This window comes from Rhipicephalus sanguineus, chromosome 6, assembly GCF_013339695.2.
Source record: "Rhipicephalus sanguineus isolate Rsan-2018 chromosome 6, BIME_Rsan_1.4, whole genome shotgun sequence".
NCBI classification, from domain to species: Eukaryota; Metazoa; Arthropoda; class Arachnida; order Ixodida; family Ixodidae; genus Rhipicephalus; species Rhipicephalus sanguineus.
This window is the reverse complement of record NC_051181.1, coordinates 39200152-39223086: the sequence shown is the minus strand read 5'-3', so window position 1 is coordinate 39223086 and position 22935 is coordinate 39200152. Positions and strand designations below refer to the sequence as shown.

The 22935-nt window shown below is 45.9% G+C and overlaps 1 protein-coding gene across 1 annotated transcript in view; it reads right to left on the bottom strand.

Moving 5' to 3' along the window:
- Positions 1-10194: 10194 nt before the first annotated feature.
- The window catches only part of LOC119397219 (uncharacterized), a 34711-nt gene continuing 21970 nt past the window's right edge, over positions 10195-22935 (bottom strand). The window contains exons 4-6 of the mRNA XM_037664654.1: positions 18013-18088; positions 10566-10612; positions 10195-10301 (exon numbers count right to left, since the gene is read on the bottom strand). Coding sequence (XP_037520582.1) covers positions 10195-10301; positions 10566-10612; positions 18013-18088 — 230 coding nt within the window. The remainder of the gene's footprint in view (positions 10302-10565; positions 10613-18012; positions 18089-22935) is intronic.

Sequence of the window (22935 nt, the reverse complement as noted above, 5' to 3'; positions counted from 1 at the left end):
GACATCGATTCCTTCAGAGCGTCGGAAGGATGGTGTGCACGGTTCAGGGAAAGACACGGCCTTGTTTTCAAGACCGTTTGCGGCGAAAGAGGTGCCGTGAGCGAAGACGCGGTCAACAACTGGAAGAGTGCTCAGCTGCTGGAGCACCTTGCCGCCTACGATCCGAACGACATATTTAACGCTGATGAGACAGCACTGTTTTTCAAAGCGTTACCTGACAAAACTGTGACTATGAAAGGGGATCCTTGTATCGGCGGCAAAAGAAGCAAGGAACGAGTGACCGTACTTTTAGCCGCCAACATGACGGGGACAGAACGCTTGCCACTTCTCGTTATCGGAAAGGCTCAAAAGCCACGCTGCTTTAAGAACATTAAGAATCTTCCCGTGGATTACCGTGCGAATAGAAAAGCGTGGATGACGGGTGAAATTTTTGCAACTTGGATCCAAAAGTTGGATCGACAGTTCTGTACGAAGAACCGCAAAGTGTTAATTGTGCTGGACAACTGCAGTGCACATAACAGTGTCACCGGACTGAACAACATTGAAGTTGCTTTTTTGCCGCCGAATACGACATCAGCGCTTCAACCCATGGACTAAGGCATAATCCAGTTCGTGAAAACCAAGTACCGTAGGTGCGTGTTGGAACGGATGCTCCTGTGCCATGAAGTCGGCAAACAATACGACGTGAGCCTCCTCAGTGCAGTTAACATTCTTGCGTATGTGTGGCAGAACACGCCTGCGCACGTCATTGCCAACTGTTTCAGGCACAGTGGCTTTGTCGTACCCGACTCCAGCGATGCCACAGTGGCCGAAGTGTCGCCGGACGACGGTGCCGACGACTGGCAAGATTTCGGAAGTGTCATGCCTGATTCAGTGACACTCGACGATTATATCGGCATTGATAATGGCGTTGCTACTGCCGGATCTCAGACTGATGAACAAATCGTCAAAGAAGTGACGCATGGCGACGACTCTGACAGAGAAGAGCCTGAAGAGGAGCAGCCACACAATGAGCCACGCAGGCCCCCTCGTACTGTGAAGGAAGCCGCGGAGGCCCTCGTCGTTCTCGAAGAATTTTTTTTTGACACTGCAGACAGCGTGCGAGCTGCTGAGCACCTTGAAGGGCTCGGAAAAATGGTGTCAGCGCGAATTTCTGCGCGAATTTCTGCTCGAAAGCAGGCAAGCATCCGGGATTACTTTGCAAAGTAAAGGTACCTTGAAAAAACTTGCATTTATTGTGTTTATTTCGACCATTCGATAATTCGGACATTCGGTTAATTCGGACATTTTTTCCGGTCCCTAGAAATCCGAATTAACGAGCTTTTACTGTATATGCATGAAATTTCTACGGTAGCATTAAAAAAACATTTCAAATAAGTGTGCCAATTTTCATTAAAATCCATGAAGAAATAAGAAAGTTGGTACCTAAAGCCACGTCCCCCCTTAAGTGCCATAAGCAGTGTGCAGCTAATTTGACCTTGGGCAACAAGCATGGCAAACGTGCAAAAAATACTTTAGAGCGTTCACTATTGCATAAGCTCTTTTCCAATTTCAGGCAGTGTAATTCTGTCTGTAGTCACTCGCACCAGCAACATGGTTGACCAGTTATAAACTTTATCCGAAAAATGCACTCTTACCTTTAGGTGCCTTAGGAGGTTCTTTGCCATGCTTTTCAAGCACGGTCAGCTTGGACACCCTGGGAGTCGAAGGAGCCTTTGGGGCCCATGGGCTTTTTGCCTTTACACGTTTTGGAAACTCAAAATGCTCATAGTCTGTGTCACCAGAGCAAGCTGGCTCAGGAAAGGCGCTGCTTGCGGCACGACTATGTAGTTTGGGCGATTCTTTCGGCCTCTCAGGCTTACTGGTTGTCGCTTCTTGTGATGGAGTTCTACCGGGTCTGCTTCGCAAATTGTAGCGAGTCTGACAATACCCCGGAGGCTCATTTTCTTCAACTGTGGCAGGCCTTTGGTCTTTGGCGGAGCTGCGTGTTCCTCTTCCCCGATTCCGTTCAGAAGCATTCGAGCCCTTTGCCTCATCACGCTGCAAGGATTTTGGGCTACCTGTCGTGGTGGACGGTCCAGGCTGGGCCCATGGACTTTTTGCCGTTACAAGTTTGGGAAGCGCTTCTTTCATAAAATGCTCATCAGCTTCGTCGCCAGGGCAAGCTGGCTCGGGGAAGGCTCCCTTCTTGGCAGGACAACGTTGTTTTGGCGATTCCCTCGGCCCTCTGGTGTTCCGAAGGTCCCGAGAAATGCCTTTAACATCTGGAGACAATGAGATGCAAGCGCAGGTCAGATAAGTGCACCGCATGCAGTGCAGTACTCGTGGACTGAAATACCGAAGTTAGAACACATGGTGGCCAATATATGCAGAGATGCCCATGGAAGGGTCCACAAAGAGCGAGTAAGCGTGACTAGACAGGGATGTAGAAAGAAAACAAACAAGGACACAGCGCTACTTTCAACTGATATTTTCGCTTGAACCGATAAATATATGCCAAGCGAGTGCAAACAACAGAAACAACAAATGGACAATCAGTGGGTATATCGCTCAACCGAACACGTGTACAGGGCAACATTACGACATAGCAAAAAATATTACCGCGACAAACCAAGATACTGCAACTCTTTTGGGGAAAGTGAGAGGGAAGGCTGGCTAATGCACATTTCTTCTAATCTAGTAATTTCGTAGGATTCAACAATTTCTCGTCATCTCACTATGCGCCTTATACGGGATAGAGGTGTTTTCAAACAAGGGCATGGAGCCACAATCTCAGCAATGAATGCCCAAATGACCCAAGATTGCTTTTGTGATGTTATAATGGTGCTCTTTTAGTCTCTGGTTGATACATCCCTTTACACGAAAGCGGAATGGCATAGACAACGTTCCGAGTACAATTTACAAAAAGTGTTTCATGATTAACCCATATAGTGTCCTACATATAGGACGCTTCTTTGATGCACTCTAACTAAACGCTATTTCTTTAGCTGATGTCCAGTGCCTCCTACAGCACATCAAGCAGGCCTTATTCTCAACGTGTGCAAGCCTAGACATTGCTTGCTTTTCATGCTGCCGCGTGCCGACTGCTTTCACCGGGCAAACGCGTGCTTTGTGTGAAAGAAGTCATGGTAAGTTGAATGCAATTTGTACATACAGTAAAAGCTCGTTAATTCGGATTTCTAGGGACCGGAAAAAATGTCCGAATTAACCGAATGTCCGAATTATCGAATGGTCGAAATAAACACAATAAATGCACGAGTTTTTTCAACATACCTTTACTTAACAAAGTAATCGCGGATGCTTGTGTTTTCGAGCAGAAATTCGCGCGGACACAATTTTTCTGAGCCCTTCAAGGTGCTCAGCAGCTCGCATGATGTCTGCATACCGCAAAAGTTTCACCCGTCATCCACGCTTTTCGGTTGGCACGGTAATCCACGGGAAGATTGTTGTTCTTAAAGCAGCGTGGCTTTTGAACCTTTCCGATAACGAGAAGCGGCAAGCGCTCTGTTCCCGTCACGTTGGGGGATAAAAGTACGGTTACTCGTTCCTTGCTTCTTGCCGCCGATTGAAGGATCCCCTTTCATCACTCTTCATCACTTCTTGTCGGGAGAGCCCGTTATTCAGAGCACGCAAAATTTCTACTTTGGTGGTGAAGTCCTTGGCCTCGTACTTGGGCCGCTTCGCCGGCGTTGCCATCGGCGGAGAGTGCGGTCGCACGAGAAGTCGGCACAAAAGCACCAGCAACGATCAAGCTAAAGGAGCCGTACTGAAACTTTCCTCGATAAATCCGCGATCAACGATGCAGCACACCAACGGGAACAAAGCAACAAAACCCACATGCGAAAAAAAGGCGTTCAACCAGTCTCAATCCAAGCCAAGTCGATAATTGATGTCCATGGCGATGCTGCGTTTGAGCTTCACTTCTGTTCCAAATTGTTCTTTTTTCGTTTTCGAGCCTCGTCAGCGGCCCGAAAGTCGCCGAATTATCCGATTTGCGGTCAAATCTGTCCGAAATAACGAGCGCCCAGTCTCATAGAGTGATGCATATATTTACAGGGACCAGATGACGTGTCCGAATTAACCGATTTTCCGAATTAACGAGCTTTTACTGTATATGTTTCACCTTTTTTCAATAAAATATCAGTTGCGAGTCAGCGCCGTGTTGTCCGTTTCCTTCTCTTGTTCTCGTGTGTGTTGCGCTGTCCCCAAGAGAAAAAATGAATCCCAACCAACTGGCCCAACTTACCGTTTTGCTGGTAAGGAAGACGTGCACGTGAAATGCCGGCCACTTTCTTTGGGAAAACGCGTGCTTTGTATGAAATACGTCATGGAGAGGAAGAAGCGCTATGTCGGTGTGCACATGAAATGTTTCAAGGCTTAGCACACCCGCACATAGCACGCCTAATGCCCAGTATCCTATATGTATAGGACGGCTTGAAAAACAGTGTTGCGTTTACCTGGCAGTAAATAAAGAACTTGTGGTTTCTTTTGAGGGTAGAAGTATCCTTTTTCTGAAAAAAAATATTTGTTTTGTCACTTTTTCTGAGTTTGGGCATATATGGGTTAGTATGCCTTGTTGCTCTCTAAATTTACCTGTTGACATAACCCCTGTACACGGTCAAGAGCGGAAAAGACCATGTCCACCCCCGACTTTCCCGCAATTCTTCCGAGATTGTGCGAAATGCAACGCATGTATGGCAAAACAGCAATTTTCTTAGTTCCGACACCACGGCTGTTGCCCTTTTATGAGCTTTTAAGCTTTTTGCTCAAGCCCTCTGCGACAGAGCTGAGCATACCTAATGGGTAACCAGACTCTGCTAAGCACTTGGTCTGATCCAGGAAACTGGCTTCCACCTTGTAGTCACACGACTTCATAAGGGAATTATTGAAACAAGATTGTACTATTGCACGTTTCACAAGCTTTGAATGAGCGGAAATGACAGGATGGGCTTGTTGCCTCTCGGCTCATAGCTTCGGCAAACTTTCTGTGGCGAAGAGTACAGTCCCAAGTCTAAAACTCTGATAAAATTGTCCTCGGGCACTTCAGGCGTCAACAAGAAAGGGGACAACGCTTCTGTGAATGAGGTTATGATTTTTGAGACCACCAAGTCAAAACTACATGATTCATTGTTCAAAATAACTAAATAATCATCCACAAATTTGAACACATGCACAACGTCAGGGTTATTTTACAGGCGTTCATGAAGAACCTGGTCATGACTGGCTAGGTACAAGTCACTTAAGCAGGGAGCAATGCATGACCCAATACGGATACCATTTTGTTGTTTAACAACAGTGCCAGCCCATGTCGTGTAAATAGAGTTAAGGGGCGAGGAGGCACTTTGACATAAAGCATCTTTTTATTTAAGTTAGGATGATGAAAACTTCAGTGATCATGTATTTAAATGTGTAAATATCAAATATGAACTCAGTTTTTATGTAGCCCTTACGACTATTTTTTATATAATCATTAATTAAAATTTCATTTGATCACCTTTTTAATAAATTGGCTACTCGGATCCTGTTGAATTAAATGTTATTGGATTCTACAGTTATCAAAGAGTGCAAATAGCAAATTTTATGGTTCTAGCTTTCCTACAACGTAAGTTATGAAGCTTCAAAGTTCGTCATTCGACTACCGAGAAAATATATTTGTTATTTTCTCTCTGGAAAAAATTTACGCTTTTCTATAGTAACATATGACACTTTGTTGCACTCACTAAACATCCAGTTTTTCAGTAATACAAAAATGATCAAAACCGAGTGTACCAAAGCTGAGAAACGCTTGCCAGAAGAATGAAAGGTGGCCAAAAAATTGAAACTGAGAAAAAAGCAAAAAACAAAACTCTATCTTCAAAGAGCGCTACACAAGTAAAAATGCTTTACTTTGCAAATAAATGCCTTATAAGACACCAGGAGAGTAGTTTATCACATTTTCCAATCGAAACGGCCCCATTGCATGTCCTTTCAAGCAGTTTGTTGATTGCGGAGAAGTCGACAATACCGTAGTTAGCCGCCGTCGGGTCAGAGCCCTCGCACGCTGTTGCGAGCGTCCACAGCTTGCGCTCGCTAGTGGAAGTTGCCGATAAGCTGGAGATCTTATCTTCAGTCTGTATCTGCTGTTGCGCACGATCGGCACTAGTCAAGAACATCCTGTCGATCCTTCTACCACGCTGCCTATCACTGACCTCGTCGAGGCGGCCGCCAACACAGGTGAAGTCGGCATTTCGACCGATGAATCGCGTTCCGCCGCCACGCCGTCCTCCGCTGGATGCGCTTCTGATGCACCCGAGCCGTGATCTCTTTTTTTTTCGAATTTATGAGCGCTGCGCAACTTTCGATATGGCTTCGCCACGATTAAAGTTCCAAAACGCGGCCGAGAGCGTAGGCCTAATTCACTCCCGGCGGCTGCGGCGCACTTCGTCTGATCCAGGCCGGTACGCCGCCGCAACGTGCAGTCTTTGTTGAGGATCATCAAAAACGCCTGCTCCAATTTCTTGCCAGCTTGCGTGGGTTGGAACTTTACGGACGTAAATCGACGAGAACAACACAGTGACACTACGGCGAGAAGAACTTGCCGCTTTGCGTGCGCTGCAGCAGACAGCGCGGGAGGCCCGACGAATCGGAAAGCGTTATTTAGTCACGTGTGCTCACTGTGCCAATGGGCTCACGCGGTGGGACCTTTTTTTGGCACGGATTTTCTACGTGAATTCTGAGTGGACGGAAACAAGGGCGGCGGGATATTCAAGAAAAAGCGCGGCTCTTTCGAATGCGACCAAGATGGCTGCCGTAGGGAACTGAGAACGGCATCAGCGCGGCGCTGAATAAGCCCATTTTTTACGCGTTCATCACTAAAAATTTAGCTCGCTGATGGCACATAAAATGCTGTCACGGCTAAAATACTGATCTAAGACTCATTAAAATTGGCGACGTTATGCATCAGTAGCGACAGAATCCAAATAAAACATTTTTAAGAATTCGATTTTTTTTCTGATTTTCGGTCTCAAAGACCCGTGTCCCCCCTTAAAGGAGCCCTGACAGCAAAATTTATGTTGACTTTTTTACTGTAATTTGTAGCTTTGTGTCTGGCAATCCCTAAGATAAATCGTAAATGCTCTAGCGTATCGCATAACTCATTCTAGCGTAGGTAATTGCGACCATTTTAGCTAAAAACCACAAGAAACTGGCGCCCCATGCGGGGGAGCATCAAAGACCACGTGCACACAAGCTGTGGTGACGTTGAAACCGCGGTTTTCAAATCGGGGCCCCGCGCGCGGTAGAGATTGAAAGTATGTGGGTGCCTCGGAATGGGTTAAACCTGTTAAGCGCGTGTCCCCTCAGGAAAACTACCTCGAGAGCAGGCCGACAACAAAGCAAGAGCGGTGCGGAACAATAGGCCTCGCCTGTCGTCGTATTGTGCACGTGCGCCCCGCAAACCTTCTGTGACGTCCACAATACTTGCTTTACTCGTCACGCGGGGCCTCTATCTACGTCATACCAGGATGTCGCGAGGTGCAGCCAACTCAAGTGAGCACTCCACGCTTACTTTAAAACCAAATTAAGATATCTTAAAGACAACGTTCGTCACTAATAATCGGTCAGATGTGCCCCTGTATACAGGAAAGTCAAACAACACAAACATCTCGAGGTTTCAATTTTGGTGTCAGGGGTCCTTTAACATAAAAACTAAGAAGCTCCAGAAACTGGTTGCATGTTAATCCAGAAGCATTGTGAAATTGTACTGCTGCAAACTTGTCCATGCAAAGAGCTACACATTTCATCAAGTCATTCTGCGGCATAGAATAGTAAAGATCTTTTACATCGATAGAGAAGGCAACAAGGTTCCTGTCTTGTTTGTCTTTAGAGAATTCTACCACTTGTTTGGCATTGCTTACCAAAAATGAATCGTCAATTCGCAAAAGCTTCAAGTACGTTGCTAAATGTTTCTGCCAGCTTGCGTTTTCCGAGACTATCACCCGGAAAGGACAATCAGGTTTGTGCGTTTTCGCAGAAGAAAAGTCAAGGTGACCATTATGCTCTTTTCGGTGGACCAGGGATAAATGATCTAGTTTGAAGCTTTTGCATAACTTTTTCGCGTCGTTTTGCACTTTCTTAAGAAAGTCTTTATGCACCTGAAAAGTAGATGATATCGCTCCATGAGCCCTTGAATTATACGTGGTCCTGTTCAACAAAACAAAACCACCTTCTTTATCAGTGGGTACAAGTGTGTGAGAATGGTCCTTCATGTACTTAACAGTTCTAATCAAGGATCACAATTTGAACTGGAATACCAACTAGCCCATACCCAGACCTTGCTAATCAAGGAGAACTTTCCTGTGAGGGGACAGGAATGCGTAAGCACATCATCAGCTCCCTCTGATACACACCTTTTGGTCTTTTCAGCTCCTGACCGTCTACAGAAGTTATGTCAACAGGCAAACTTAAAGAGCAACAAGGTAAACGCATATCATATTAATCATCAAACACTTTTTGTAAACTGTACTTGTAACGTTGTTTATACCATTCCACTTTCGTATAAAGGGATGTACGTTGGTCAGACCGGCAGATGTATCAACCAGAGACTATAAGAGCACCATTATAACGTCACAAAAGCAATCTTGGGTCATTTGGGCATTCAATGCCGAGATTGTGGCTCCGTGCCCTTGTTTGAAAACACCTCTATCTGGTATAAGGCACATAGTAAGATGACAAGAGAAATTGTTGAGGCCTATGAAATTACTAGATTATAAGAAATGTGCATTAGCTAGCCTTCCTTCTCGCTTTCCAAAAAGAGTTGCAATATCTTGCTTTGTCGCGGTAATATTTTTTGCTATGTCGTGATATTGCCCTCAACAGGTGTTCGGTTCAGCAATATACCCACTGATTGTCCATTAGTTGTTTCCGTTTCCACTCGCTCGGTATATATTTATCGGTTCATGCGAAAATAAAATATCAGTTGAAAGTAGCGCTGTGTCAATGTGCGTTTTCTTTCTACGTCCCTGTCTAGTAGCTAGTGATGCAGAACTGTGGATGGTACTATCCATACTATCGATAGCCGAGTCACTATCGAACTATCGATGGTAAAAAATACTATCAATAGCGCTATCAATAGAAAGTACTATCGAGAGTATAAAATTAACAGCGCGGACTCATTGCAGAATAAACTTGGTTCCCAGTGCGCGTGGTACATAGTGGAGCCAGAGGAGCATGCTGAAGGGCAAGAAAGTTGACATGCTTGTGTTCTTCACCAGAGTACTTCGCTGACACATGATCATATTCAGCTGTAGCGGAAAGAAAGCCGTTACATGGGATGGAACTGCGCGGCTTCAAATTGGTACTGCATTTTATGATTTCAAAATAAAAAGAATGATCAAGAACTAAGTTTGTTAATTGCAAGATATAACTGGTTGCTTTTGAATATGAATTTATTGATGGACATATGCCGCCATTTTCACTGCGGGAGTAATTTCTCTCGCAAAAAATTTGCTCATAATTAAGTGAAGCTGATAGCAGGCTATCGCAAATATTTTGGCAATTTGGCCAGCCAGCAACAGCATCTTTATTTGCACCACTATAGATAGTCACACAGTTGTGATGGTGAAGAATGCTGCAGCAAGACTGAAATACGAAGCTCTCTATTTGGCCGAACTTGTGCCCAGAAAATCAAAACTCGAAATACAAGCGATACACACTGCGCACTGACGGCGACAAGAACAGTTGCCGGCCGTCGAGTAATCTGATAATCGGTGGAACGCGTCGCCTTTTATACATCAATCATCGAACCTTCCGGCGTTATCGCTGGTACTCGCGTAAGCTTTTGAATAAACTTGAATATTCAAGTCCAGCACGTAATCTTAACAAAATGATCTCAAACAATCGCGAAGCTTTTCAAACATTGCGGCACGGTCTGCATCAAACGCTGCTAACAGTCTGCGGGTGAAACCCAAATACATCAAATCAAAGCAATTAACATGCGTGGCAGTAATATCACTAGTAATATTACCGAGGGTACTACCGATTGGACTATCGATAGTTTGTCGATATTAGTACTATCAATAGTTTATTTACACTATCGATAGTCAATTTACCAATAGTTCTGCATTACGCTTACTCACTCTTCACGGATGCAAACCAACTAGCCTGCCAACGTGTTTTAGCCATGGAAGGGTGTTGCACTTTATTATAGCGAGAGGGTCAGAATGCTTTTGAGTTAGAATTATCCTTTCTGGTCTCCAAATGGGCCAGCCTGTAGTTCACCGCCACTCCAGTGGGGTGCTGCAATCCCGGCATGCTGAAACTGGCTGAGTGTGTCAATACGAAAGCACAAAAAAGCATGCAGGCTGGCAGCGCCCAGCTGGAGTTAGGTTTCTCTACAGACACGCTCACTGGTGACCTGAAACGGTAATGCTACTCAAAACAACTCCACTTTCATGCTGTACTACAATGCAACACCTTGCTTCCATGAGTGCATATGGGCAGCACTGCATGCACAGGCAGCCCGTGGACTCCAGTACATACTAGTAACAGGAAAGTGTTCAGGCCACATTACTTATGAAGCAACCTACCTGTCCGCGCATAAAATGCATCCATGATGCTCTTGACATATTCTTTCCTGTCAAAGAAACAAAGAGAAACATCAGAAATAAAGCAAAGCACCTTTCGCACACGTTAATTATGACTGGCGTGTCATGACGGCATAGCGCAAGGGTTCATTAAAATGCCAGTAGAATTTCAGTGCGCACTTGCAACAGTGTTTTGCTGCCCAAACAAAAGCACGACTAGCAGTTGGTAGTCGGAAATGATCATAATGCAATATCTTTTGTAACTGCAGAAGCAGCATATTCCTACTGGAAATAAGACTCCGACCATTGTGAGAACGTGGATATATGAATACCGTAAATTCCAGAGCAAGTGTGTCTCCCCACCCCTTCCTGTGATGAAAAATAATCCAACAAGCTGTGCAGGGGGGGCCCTTGCTCGGTCGAGAACCAGAATTCAAGATGGCGGCAGGCAGAAGAGCCTTGAAGAAGAATGCACACCTGTGCTTTTAATGAAATGCCTTACTGAATGAGCATGCATTTTACTGTTTTTACAGAGCCGGAGGGGATCCTCATGATATATTTATGTTATGACAAGGGGGAAAGACGTTCTTCAAATGTTCCACATGGGATCTGTGCTTGCACCAGTTCTTTTTAACGTTGCTTTACTCCCAATGGCAAGGAAGCTGGCAGCAATACATCATGCAAAATACATGTGCACAGATGACATCACATTTTAGTGCATCCTGAAATCTGCCGCCAAGAAGAAGCTTTCCAAGAGGCCCTAGACATAACTCATAATTGGTGTACCCAGATAGGGCTTGAAACCTCTAAAGAAAAAAGTACGTTTATGTCGGTAGCGAACAAGTACAGTAAAACCTCGTTAATTCGAAGGCCTCGGGACCGAGAAAAATATCCCAATTAAGCGGGATTCCCAATTATCCGAAACAACGTGAAATCAAAGAAATCAGCCAGAAAACGTGATGTACGGAAGTCACACCTTTATTGTGGCAAGTCAGCCTACTTGGAGAAAAATTCCTCCATGCGTGACTGACGCGTTCGGTAGTTCCCAGCACTGAAAGTCATATTTTCCAGCCTGTCAATGAGGCGCAGCATCTCAGCCTCGCCGCCGTTGCACTCGACGAAGCTGCGCACAACACTCAAGGCATCGATGACATCCGCCAAAGGGGGTGCTCGGGAGGGCTCGTCATCGCTGTCAACATTAGAGGCCGAATCGGTCGATCTCGCAGCTATCTCGCTGTCGATGTCGGCGTAACACGTCTGCACTGTGCACTCGACATTTGCGTACTCGGAGAATCCGATTGGAGTGCACTCCTCGTCCGCGTGCAAAGCCTCATATCGAGCGCAGAGAGTCTCCCCTTCTTCATCAAACGGGCAAGTGACAGCGGTGACAGCAAACTCAGCGGAGGTTGCCTCTTCTTTCACAAAACCGGCGTGCTCAAAACACCGTCGAATAACGGTGGCCTCCACCTGCCTCCATGCGTGAACAATGAGGCAAATACCACCGAGGAGGTCAATGTTATACTCCTTTCCGTTGTCATAGCAAAAGAGCATTCGCTTCAACAGATTGTAGAGATATATTTTCCTGGTATGGTGTATGACGCCCTGGTCCATCGGCTGCGATAGTGACGTCGTGTTCGGGGGTAGAAAGACCAGCCTGATTGCCTGCAGGTTCTGAATGTCGCCGTGAGCTGGGCAATTATCGACGACGAACAAAACGCTGCGCCCTGCGGCCGCAAACTTGCGGTCAAGGTGCCGCACGTATTCTTCAAAGAGTGCAGCCGTCATCCAAGCTTTCTTGTTTTTATAGATCAGGTCATCCTTGGATGGCAGTCGTGCATTTTTGAAACAACGAGGCTTTTCTGTCTTCCCAATAACAAGCAGTGGCAGCTTGTGCTCACCGCACATGCTTGCACCAAACAAAACAGTGATTCTATCTTTGTTCTGTTTCCGCCCCTTAATGTCTGCCTCCTTCAAAGCGAACGTCTTCGTAGGCAACATTTTGTAGAACAGAGCAGCTTCATCAAGGTTGTAAACATCTGCTGCTTCGTACTTGGTGAGTAGTGGAGCCAAGGTGTGCTGCTTCCAGCCGTTGACAACAGACTGATCCGCGCTGCCACTCTCGCCACAAACAGTCACGAATGTCAGGTTGTTGCGCTCCTTAAATCGGCAAAACCATCCATTGCTGCATTTAAACTCAGAATGTCCAAGTTGCAGCGCCAGCTGGTTGGCCTTCTCACGCAATATGGTCCCATTCACAGGAAGGTGTGCTGCGTTGGCTTTCTGCAGCCAGTCGATCAGAGCTGCTTCAACGTCGGCGTACGTAGGCGGGCGTACTCGTGTACGCTTTGACGAGTGCGTCTTGCTGTAAGCATCGAGAATTTTCTCCTTATTCTTGATGATGTTGCACAGCGTTGACAGAGGCACGTGGTGCTTTTCGGCGAGAGCCGTTTTCGACGCCGTCGACTTGCTGGCCTCTTCAATTAAGCACACCTTTTCGTGCAGGGACAAGCTCTTGTACTTCGGCATCTTCCTTCCAAGCACACCTCAATCAACTAATTCACAGGGAAGACACTCAAGCGGAGACAGGAGACAAATGGAGCAGTCGCACCGAATCGCACAATGCTCGCCAGCCGACATCTAAATGGCACAAAGACTCCACAAAACATTCACTTCGCTAGAGTGGCTAACATCGCTGTTGAGATGATGATGATCATGATCGCAACCGCACGCATCGCCGCCTGGCAATTACTAAAACATGGCGTCTACGACGTATTTCCGGTAAAAAAAACATGGCCTTCGAGATCCGTACATCAAAAAAAAAATGCATGTTTTAGTTACTTTGCATATCTTGGAAGTCGCGGCCAAGTGTGCCAATTAACCGGGAAGTCGCAGACTGGCCGCACCAATTATCCGGTTAAATTTACATGTAAAAATTTGGGACCGCGCAAATAATACAAATTATCCGGGATTCCCAATTAACCGAGTACAAATTACCGAGGTTTTACTGTATGGCCGTTGTCTACTGGGATTTCGGCCTGTGCAGTTAACCCTTTGCGGTCCAAAACCTTTACCCACTTTCCGGCTCTAGCGGTCCGAAACTATTTCGCCAGTTTCTGGCGCCGCGAATAAAAACACAAGCTGTGGAAGAGAAACGCACAGGATATTTATTTTTGCTCCTGCATTCTGCAGGCAACTCTTTTAGTGATATTTGGGCAACGTATGATACCGCTCAAAGCATTCCCCTGTGTGCAGGCCAGGGTTATTACTGCAGGTTTCCACCGCCGCCGTCGTCGTCTTCGTCACTCACTTCTGTCGAATCACTGTCATCACTGTCTGATGGAGGCACGTAATTCTCTTCCTCACTAAAGTCATCCTCGCTTTCGCTAAAAGGACCGCCGTAAAACGCACGCGGTGAAAACGTGGCCATGCTTCTCAGCGAACCGCGCGCGCGAGTGGGTACGCTCTAGGCCCCGTGCTGATCATAGTGCTGCACCCTAGTGTCAAAAAAGTAAAACCTCAACAAACAAAGCTCACTTATTCCTCAAGAGATGGCCCTTCATGTATACAAAAAATGCGCGTGACTCGCGGTGAGAAAACAGCAAAATTTAAACCACGAACACCCTTGTCGGGCGGGGCCCGACAGCGGACCGCTACGGCCGTGTTGCGTTGTCGGGCGCTGCCCGACAACGGACCGCAAAGGGTTAATTTTGGATCAGCAGCCACTACATGAGGCTTCAAATTTCTGTGTACTTAGCCTAGGAATTGCTGCCACTTTATTTGCAGGACCTTGGGTCAAGAGTGCAAAACAACTGGCTTCAGAAACAATACATCTTATACACCGGATTGCGAAGGAATCTGGCGGCGCTAACACCAACATGGCTCGCCTCCTTGTGCGTTCCATATTGCGACCAAGGCTCGTCTGCTGTGCCCAGTTTCATGACCTAACGGTGACTGAATGGGCTCACCTGAAGGTGATTAACCACAAAGCCATGCGGGCCATAGATAGACTTAACAGAACTTAGCAACACTGCAGAGCAGAACTTGACAACACTGCAACAGGAGTCCCAACTCAACACTATCAAAGAGTTAGTACATCAGCATCGCCGTGCTCGTAACCTCAAGCCATCAACATTCCGCTCAGTGACTACGTTGGCACGGCACATGGGTAAAGAAATTTACAATCCAGCTTCAGAGACAACCACTATCGCCCCATGGAACAGAATGCAACTCAGTGAAAAACCTCTTGGTCGCCTTTGCAGCCCGGTTCCACGCCAGGCAAACGCCCAAGTTTCCCGTCTTTATCGTGCCGATGACCTAGATGATGCCACTGTCGTAGCGTACACTGATGCCAGTGTTAGAGGCAGCACCATTCACACCGCTCTTGTCTGCCCATTAATACCAGCGGCTGGTCAAACATGCTCGTATTTTGCGGCTTACGAGAACAGACAACTGGGCTAGTTTGTGGGAACTCGTGTTAATGCAGGTAGTGCAAAGAAACACGGACACAAGCGAAGAATAAGTACACAGGACAAGCGCCACGTGTGGCGCTAGTCCCGCGTACTTATTCTTCGCTTGTGTCCGTGGCACCACACTCCGAGGCACCACACCCCGAGGCACCACACTACATAGGTACTAAGAAATTGTGCGCATATCTACAGACTCTCAGAACTTGGGTTCTTAGAAACCGCTGCTGCCGGATTCTGTAGCGGAGAACAGGTTGGAAAAAAAAAAATGGCGGGAGGGGAGTGGGATGGGTGCTTGCTCAGTCATTGGCGCATATCTCAAATCTCCCGAAAAGCGGAAGGTGCTTGCTTGGCAATTTACAAGAAATAAATAAGAAATCAAGACAATATAAAAAAAGAAATTGTGTAACATGGAATGCACTGCAATGTGTGTGGCCATTCGAAACTGCTAATTTGAATGTGTGTGGCCATTCCAAACTGGTAATTTGCAGTAGCTTGATTGCCATAATTTTATCAGATTCCTTTAAAAGGGACACTAAAGAGAAAAACGATTTTTCGCATATTAGTGAATTACAGTTTCACAATCTCGAAAACACCACTCTTACCACGAGGAGACTCTTGGTAAGCGAGGAAGTGTGCGAAAATAAAATGCGGGTGGCGCTGCCACCTTGAAATTTCTGCAACAAACGCCATGACATCATAGGTTTTGGCGGCGTCTACTAGGTCACACGTAGTTCCTAAACTACATTGTCGTCTGAGGGGGCCACAGACTTAACATACGAAGTTTCAGAAAATTTCATTGAGCCAGTGTTGCCAAAATATGAATACACTTTAAATCCGTGACTTCACACACTGCGATTTCGGCGCGAAATTTAAAAATGGAACTGAACTTGATTTTCTATCTGAATGAACATGTGATGGTGAAATTAGCGACATCAGATTTCTCAGAGTACAATTTATCAATATCAACAGAGTCACTGTTTCACTTTAGTGCCCCTTAAAAACAACTTTTCATGATTACAGTGATGCTACCAAGGACTTCTGATTTGTAGCAATTTTTGAAGCAGCAAAATTTTCATTTTGGAGAACTTTGCAGCAGCAGAAATTTCCATCTTGGAGCACTCTGGAGCAGCTAATATTGCATCTGGGAGCACTCTGGAGCAGCTAATTTTGCATCCTCGAGTGCACTAGAGAAGCAAATGGCATTAAGCATTCAAGCACTTGAATATTATTATGGGGCTCTTAGAAGAGCTAGAAAAATTTCAATTCATTGCAAATCACATGGAAAAAATAACCTCAAGAGAACTCCATATTTCACTCGATAATGCAAAAATAAGGGCTCATGCAGTAGAGTGTTCTGGATTAACCTCTTCAGTGATTATTTGACACAAAACACCACATCAATCAAGTTGTACTTTATGAAATAACACTAGCAGATCCCACACACTGTGGGAATGAATGTAATGCGAAGCAGCCAGCAAAGAGCTGCATACATCGCCTTGTTTGTCTTTGAGCCAAATGAAATCATTCATGTCATGGTATCTAGTCCACTAATATTGCACGTTTGTCATGCACGTATGCAGGCATTTACAATGTGGTATACACCATGCTAATAAAACATATACAGTAGAACCCCGCTGTTACGTTCCTCAGTGCTGCGTTTTCCCGGCTGTTACGTCGTTTTCCGCCGGTCCCAGCATAGCTCCCATAGGATACAATGTATTGGGAACCCCGCTGTTACGTCGTAACTGTCGGACCGTTCCTGTATGATACGTCGCGAAGTGCGCTCGGAGCCGACCGAGTGACTACCGAAGAGAGCGGTCATTGGTTCATTTTCACGCAGCTTGGCCTGGTTTGACCGTAACATTAGCCGAGAGGTGCAAACAACAAGATCTTTCGATTGATGCAAGCAAATGCATCGCCTTCGAGATTCGCACTGCAAAGATGGCGTCCATGACGTAATTGCTCGCGAAAGCAAGGCCTTCGAGATTGGCATTTACTATTGACTAAAGCATAGCCTTTGAGATTTGTATTACACAAACATGGCGTCTATGATGTAATTGCTTGCGAAAGCAAGGCCTTCGAGATTGGCATTCACTTCTGCCATCGCGTTGGCGTAGACTCATCATCATCGTTATTTGTCGGAGGATGGGAGGAGTTCGAGCTGGTTGGAGCTCGCATGGTCGTGCGCGCGGTTCGCGGTCGGACTCGCCGCGCCGGTCGTGATTGCGTGTGCTTCGTTCTTTCATGCCTACAGCTGTTGGTGTTAAAAAAATCACATACGTTGATTACATTTCTGTGGATGAGGCCGACCCCAGCTCCGCGTTTCTATCCGTCGACTAGATCGTGGCTGAGCGCGCCAATTTTCGTGCTGCTCGTAAGCATTGAAATAAAATTCTGTACCCCTAAATATTTTGTCGTTTTTCCTGTTTTTCGGCTCTTGCGTTTCCCGTCTCTTACGTTTATTTTCTACGGTCCCTTCAAAAACGTATCAGCGGGGTTCTACTGTATTCTGGTACATATAATGCATAACCTGTCATTTATATTCGTCACGCATTGATGTCATGCCATACCAATTATGGTATATATCCAGTTAACAAAACAGCCGGAAGCTCACCAAGACAGTGTTATGTAAATCATGTCTTACACGACGTGCATGCCATGATTTTCATGTTACCACCTGTCATTTATGTTCGTCAAACAGCCTTAACGAAAACCAGCAGATAATGAAGCATAAATTGGTTACCCATTAAAAGAAATACATAATTTTCAATGTACGTACATCTGTTGCTGTCCATGCACTACGCAGCAAATAAAGGCAGATAGTTAGCTTTAACAGTTTATGTGTTAACCACAACATAGATTTTTATAAAGTGAAATTATAGCACTACTAAATGTTAAGGTATTTCTAGCTAACACATGTAAAAGACAGTAAGTGCGCAACAAACGCAAGAACTGTTTTAAAGAGAAAATGAGAAAATACATACACTGAATAATTTTTTCGTGACTGTGGTCTCAGCACCATTCTTGCGCCGTTGTCAACCAGCGGGGGAGACGATCGTCCTATGAAAAAGTAAAAACACAACTTTAACATGCTAAGTTGCAAAGAATCCCAAAACGCACTTAACATAGTGAAATTCAAGGACCACATTTTCTAAACTTCCCAGAGGCCAATTTCCTCTTATTATGTTATGCAAACCACACCTCGAGTATAATAATGGTTGACCAGAGGTGCTCTGCCTCTGTCCTGCTATTCTAATGTAGACTAAAGAAAGAAAGGCAAGAAGAGAGAAAGAGGCAGTGTGTGGGAGACAATGACGTACTACACTGAACTATGTACAGGCACAATGTGGTACAGACTCCAAATGATGCTGCTAATTGTCCACAGGCATAGCTTCCAGCTACAAATGCATCATTTTAAAATATAATTACTAGTTAATGAACAAGGGAAGGTTGGAGCCAATGTTTTCACAGAGAACCCGTCTTCATCGAGGCTACTAGTCACACCCACAACATTGGTAGCACGGAATCTTCACAAGGCAGGCAAAATGCAAGAGAAGGATTCGTAGCAATGGCGAATACGACAAATAATGTGTAATGCCCTCAGAGAAGGGTGCTACATGCTTATAATTCAAGCAACTATAAAAGAAAGAGAAGTTGAATGACCAATTCACAAAACGAAACTCAAAGCTTAGACTATGCACACGAATTAGAAGGGAGGTCAGCATTAGCTAGAGAACACCGCAAAATACCCACCAAGCAGCTGCTAGCCTTTGCAACTACGTAATCAAGCATAAGAGAACTTGTTGTTGGGCTAGTTGGTCACTTGTCATATCGATATTCAGCGCAACATGGCATTCACATGAAAAACACACTCATTCGCACATGCTTCCACTCAAGAACACACGCCACAATTTGATCATGAGGCACTGCAGAGGACTTAGGTTTCAATAGCTGGTGTTTTTTCTAACATGTAACGTATTCACAGATTCAAATGCAACATCAAAACTGTAAGTATAACGACTTGTATGTGCAACTGCTCGAGATAAACACGTCATGTCGAGATGAATCTGGTCTCCAAAGATAACGTTGGCTCTGATAAACATGTTCTAGTAAAAAATTATGTCAATATCACCCCAACTGAAGACAACAGAAACGAAAGCATGTGCAATATTTCAATCTGTGAGTACTGCCCATAAAGGCAAGTACAAAAGCTTGCTTGCATTTCACTCCCCCATCAAGTGGCCATAGTGACAAGTCCCGAACCTGCAACTTGGAGTTTGGCAGAGCAACACTACCACTGCTAAGCTACTGCAACAGGTATTCTATCGAAATATGTACTAACCAATGTCATCGAGTATCAATAACGTCGACAATGCAAAAAGCCGTCAACTGTAGCAGCAATAGAATCTTAAAAGGCATGCATGGAGAAAGGTCCCGACAAAGACAAGTTCACCTTCTTGAAATGTTGAGTTCTCGGTCACCCCTTGTCCAAAGACTTAAATCCTTTGTCTCCCCCACCCCACGTACCTGTCTCGGTTTTTTGCCTTTCCTAGTCAATACTAGTACATAGTGGCTAAGAAATATATGACCCAAGGCAGCGTACAACTATTAGAGTGTATTTTGAGGCCATATCAAACAGTGCCAGACAAGAGTCGAATACTTTTCAGCAGAAGAACAGGTAGCTTTACAGTTCATATAGAGTGACTCTTACATCCTAGTATTCACAATTTTAGCGGTAAAAGCACACAAGAAACATAAGGAAAAAAAAAATTGGCCGCGTATCTGCGTGCTTCGCTGCAAATGTCGTGTAAAGACGATAGAAGAGGCGTTGTGTGAGATATGGACGCCATCTGGCAATACGTCGGGAAACATGAGTGCTGTGTTGCGTGCTGGTAGTCCCGGCGCAGCAGCAGGCGAAGACCGGCGGTGACCAACGCGACCGGCGGGGACGCCAGCCAGCCCGAAAACGCGGTTTGGCGCGAAGCGCTGAAGCAGAGAAACGTCCGCACTCAACGAATACTCTCCACACACTCGTTTATTTACACGTCGCCTGGGTAAAACAGGAACGCCAGAGCGACGCCCACAACCGGCAGCCTGAAGGCCGCCCACAACGCTGCTTTTCCATTTTTTAAATATTTTTTTCGCCTTCTTGGCCTTCTCAAAACTAAAGTTTTTCAACACCAACCCATGGCATTCGTACAGTGCAATACAGAACCGAAACCGAAACACAACAATGAGCTCGTGCGAAGGGCACGGAGGAAGGCAAATTTCAGCGCAGTCGCATTTTCAGCTTTGTTGAAACAGCGCTCACTAGACGACGACAAAGTAAAAGAAGGCACAGGACAGGCAGCGCCTGTCCTGTGCCTTCTTTTACTTCGTCGTCGTCTAGTGAGCGCTGTTTCAACAAAGATGAACGCATACCAACTCGCTCAAGCTTCCATTCTTATGCATTTTCAGCGCAGCTTAAGAAACTAGGGTCCTTAAAATTACGTATGTATGCATTTTCTATTAAAGGAACACGCCACCTAATACTTACCTAGTGATGTTGCACCTCAGATATGCATGATATTTACTTTTTGATCGACAACGTTCAGAAGTATGAACAGCCGTACCAGTTCAAGACGGCTGGCCCTTGGGCAAGTGGTTCAACTTTGGCCGAGTGGCTGAATCGAGGGACGTGCCGACAAACAGAAAGACAGACAGACAGAAAGACAGACCAAAATTTCTGCGTTTAAGTTCCCCAAGAAAGACTATCGTCTTTAATAAGCAGGTTCTTTGTGGGCACATAATTGTTAAGGCCCTCTAACACTTTTGAAGCGGCCATTTTTTGTTTCTGGCTTGCATAGACTGATGGCTGGGGATAATTTAAGCCTAGGTCGAAGCACTGATATCAAATGATTTGGTATCTTAACCATGCAATGAAGTCACTACATCGCTGCCGACTGCATCAGCGCATAGTGATGCAGTGACCTCCTCCCTTAAGCTCTTTCAAAAAAACTTCTTGATAAAAATATTTCGTGTGAGTAGCGTGTTTCATAAACATGCCCTTACTTGACTGAAACCACCGATAACTCCTATATGAAAGCACAAGATCAAACGGCGTATCGTGGAGCACCGATTATGAGAGATATTGGCGTTAAGGAGCACTGACACCATGATCGAAAAAGCTCATTTTACGCTAACAGACTCATGAGTTGACTCCCTCAGGCTCACTCAGACTCGCGTCAAGCCGTGAGTCTGAGTCTCGCTGAGTAATATGTTGGTGACCTCAAATCTGAGCGAGTCTGGTTGAAAAAAAGTGCTGTTAGTTAAGCAATTTGAGCACTTGGGAGTTTTTTTAAAGCAGCAGAGTGCCACCTCATTTTACGTGGTCTGTGACAAGCTTCGACCATACCTTTGGACATACTGACCGGCTCTCATTGGCGCACACCTATGCACCTTCCTTTTTGCTTGTGTTCACTGCAGTACTCCAACATTATATAGGAGATAAAACGGATACTGACCACAATGACAGGTTCTAAGCCGCAACGTCTGCAGTCAAAACCCATGCGCTTAGATTGGGGTGCACATTAAAGAACCCCGGGTGGTCGAAATTTCTGGAGCCCTCCACTACGGCGTCTCTCGTAACAATATCTTCCTTTGCGACTTAAAACACCAACAATTATTATCCGCAATCACTTCACAAAAGTGCGACATCGACTAAAAGCAAACATAGCATTTATATTGTTACGGGGAATAAACTATATACACAGGGTATATTTGTACAGTAAAAGCGTACAACGCTGCTGCAGTCCAAGCGCGTTCCGCTCAGCACTTTGTCTTCGTCGTTTGCTGCCCTTCTTCGCTCGTGACATTACCTGCCGGCGGCAGAAGCACCGTCCCGGTGCTATCAGTTCTCGGGGTGAGAGTGGTATGGTTTAAGTCACGAGACATGAACTATATCGCTCGTGGCTGAAGCTGTCGCTGACAGAGGATTGAGTGGAGCGATCTCATAGGTTACGCTAGTGACCTTTCGTATGACGCGGTAAGGGCCAACAAAACGGAACATCAGTTTTTCGCATAGACCAACACGTCGTGATGGTAACCACAGCAAGACCAGCGACCCCGGAGAGTACTGCACGTCGCGGTGTCGGCAATCGTAACCACACTTTTGGTTAACCTGCGAGGCGCATAAACGATCCCGGGCGACCTGGCGGGCGATGTCAGCACGAGCCAGCGCATCACGAGCATAGGCAGTCGATGAGTCGGCATCAGAATGCAACAGGGTGTCCATGGGTAAAGGCGGATCATAGCCAAACAACAGGTAAAAAGGTGAAAATCCAGCTGTGTCGTGGCACGAAGAGTTGTATGCGAAGGTTACAAAACGTAGGTTGATGTCCCAATCGCGGTGGTCCTCAGAGACGTACATTGCAAGCATGTCTGTCAGGGTACGGTTCAGGCGTTCGGTGAGGCCGTTCGTTTGTGGGTGGTACGCTGTAGTGAACTTGTGGTGGGTCGAGCAGGATCGCAAGAGGTCGTCGACTACTTTAGATAGGAAGCAGCGGCCGCGATCAGTGATCAACTGATGAGGAGCACCTTGACGCAGAATGACGTCATGAAGAATAAAATCGGCTACATCAGTAGCACAGCTGGTAGGGAGTGCCCGTGTGACGGCAATCCACCTGTTACCGGTGGCCGACACGGGAAAAGGTCCGAGAAGGTCGAGGCCGACTCGGAAAAATGGCTCATCTGGGACTTCAATGGGCTGAAGACTGCCAGCAGGCAATAGCGCAGGTGTCTTGCGCCTCTGACAGAGGTCGCACGCCGCAACGTACTGTCTCACAGCACGGTAGAGGCCAGGCCAAAAGAATCGCCGGCGAATGCGCTCATACGTGCGTGACACCCCAAGATGGCAGGCGGTGGGTGCA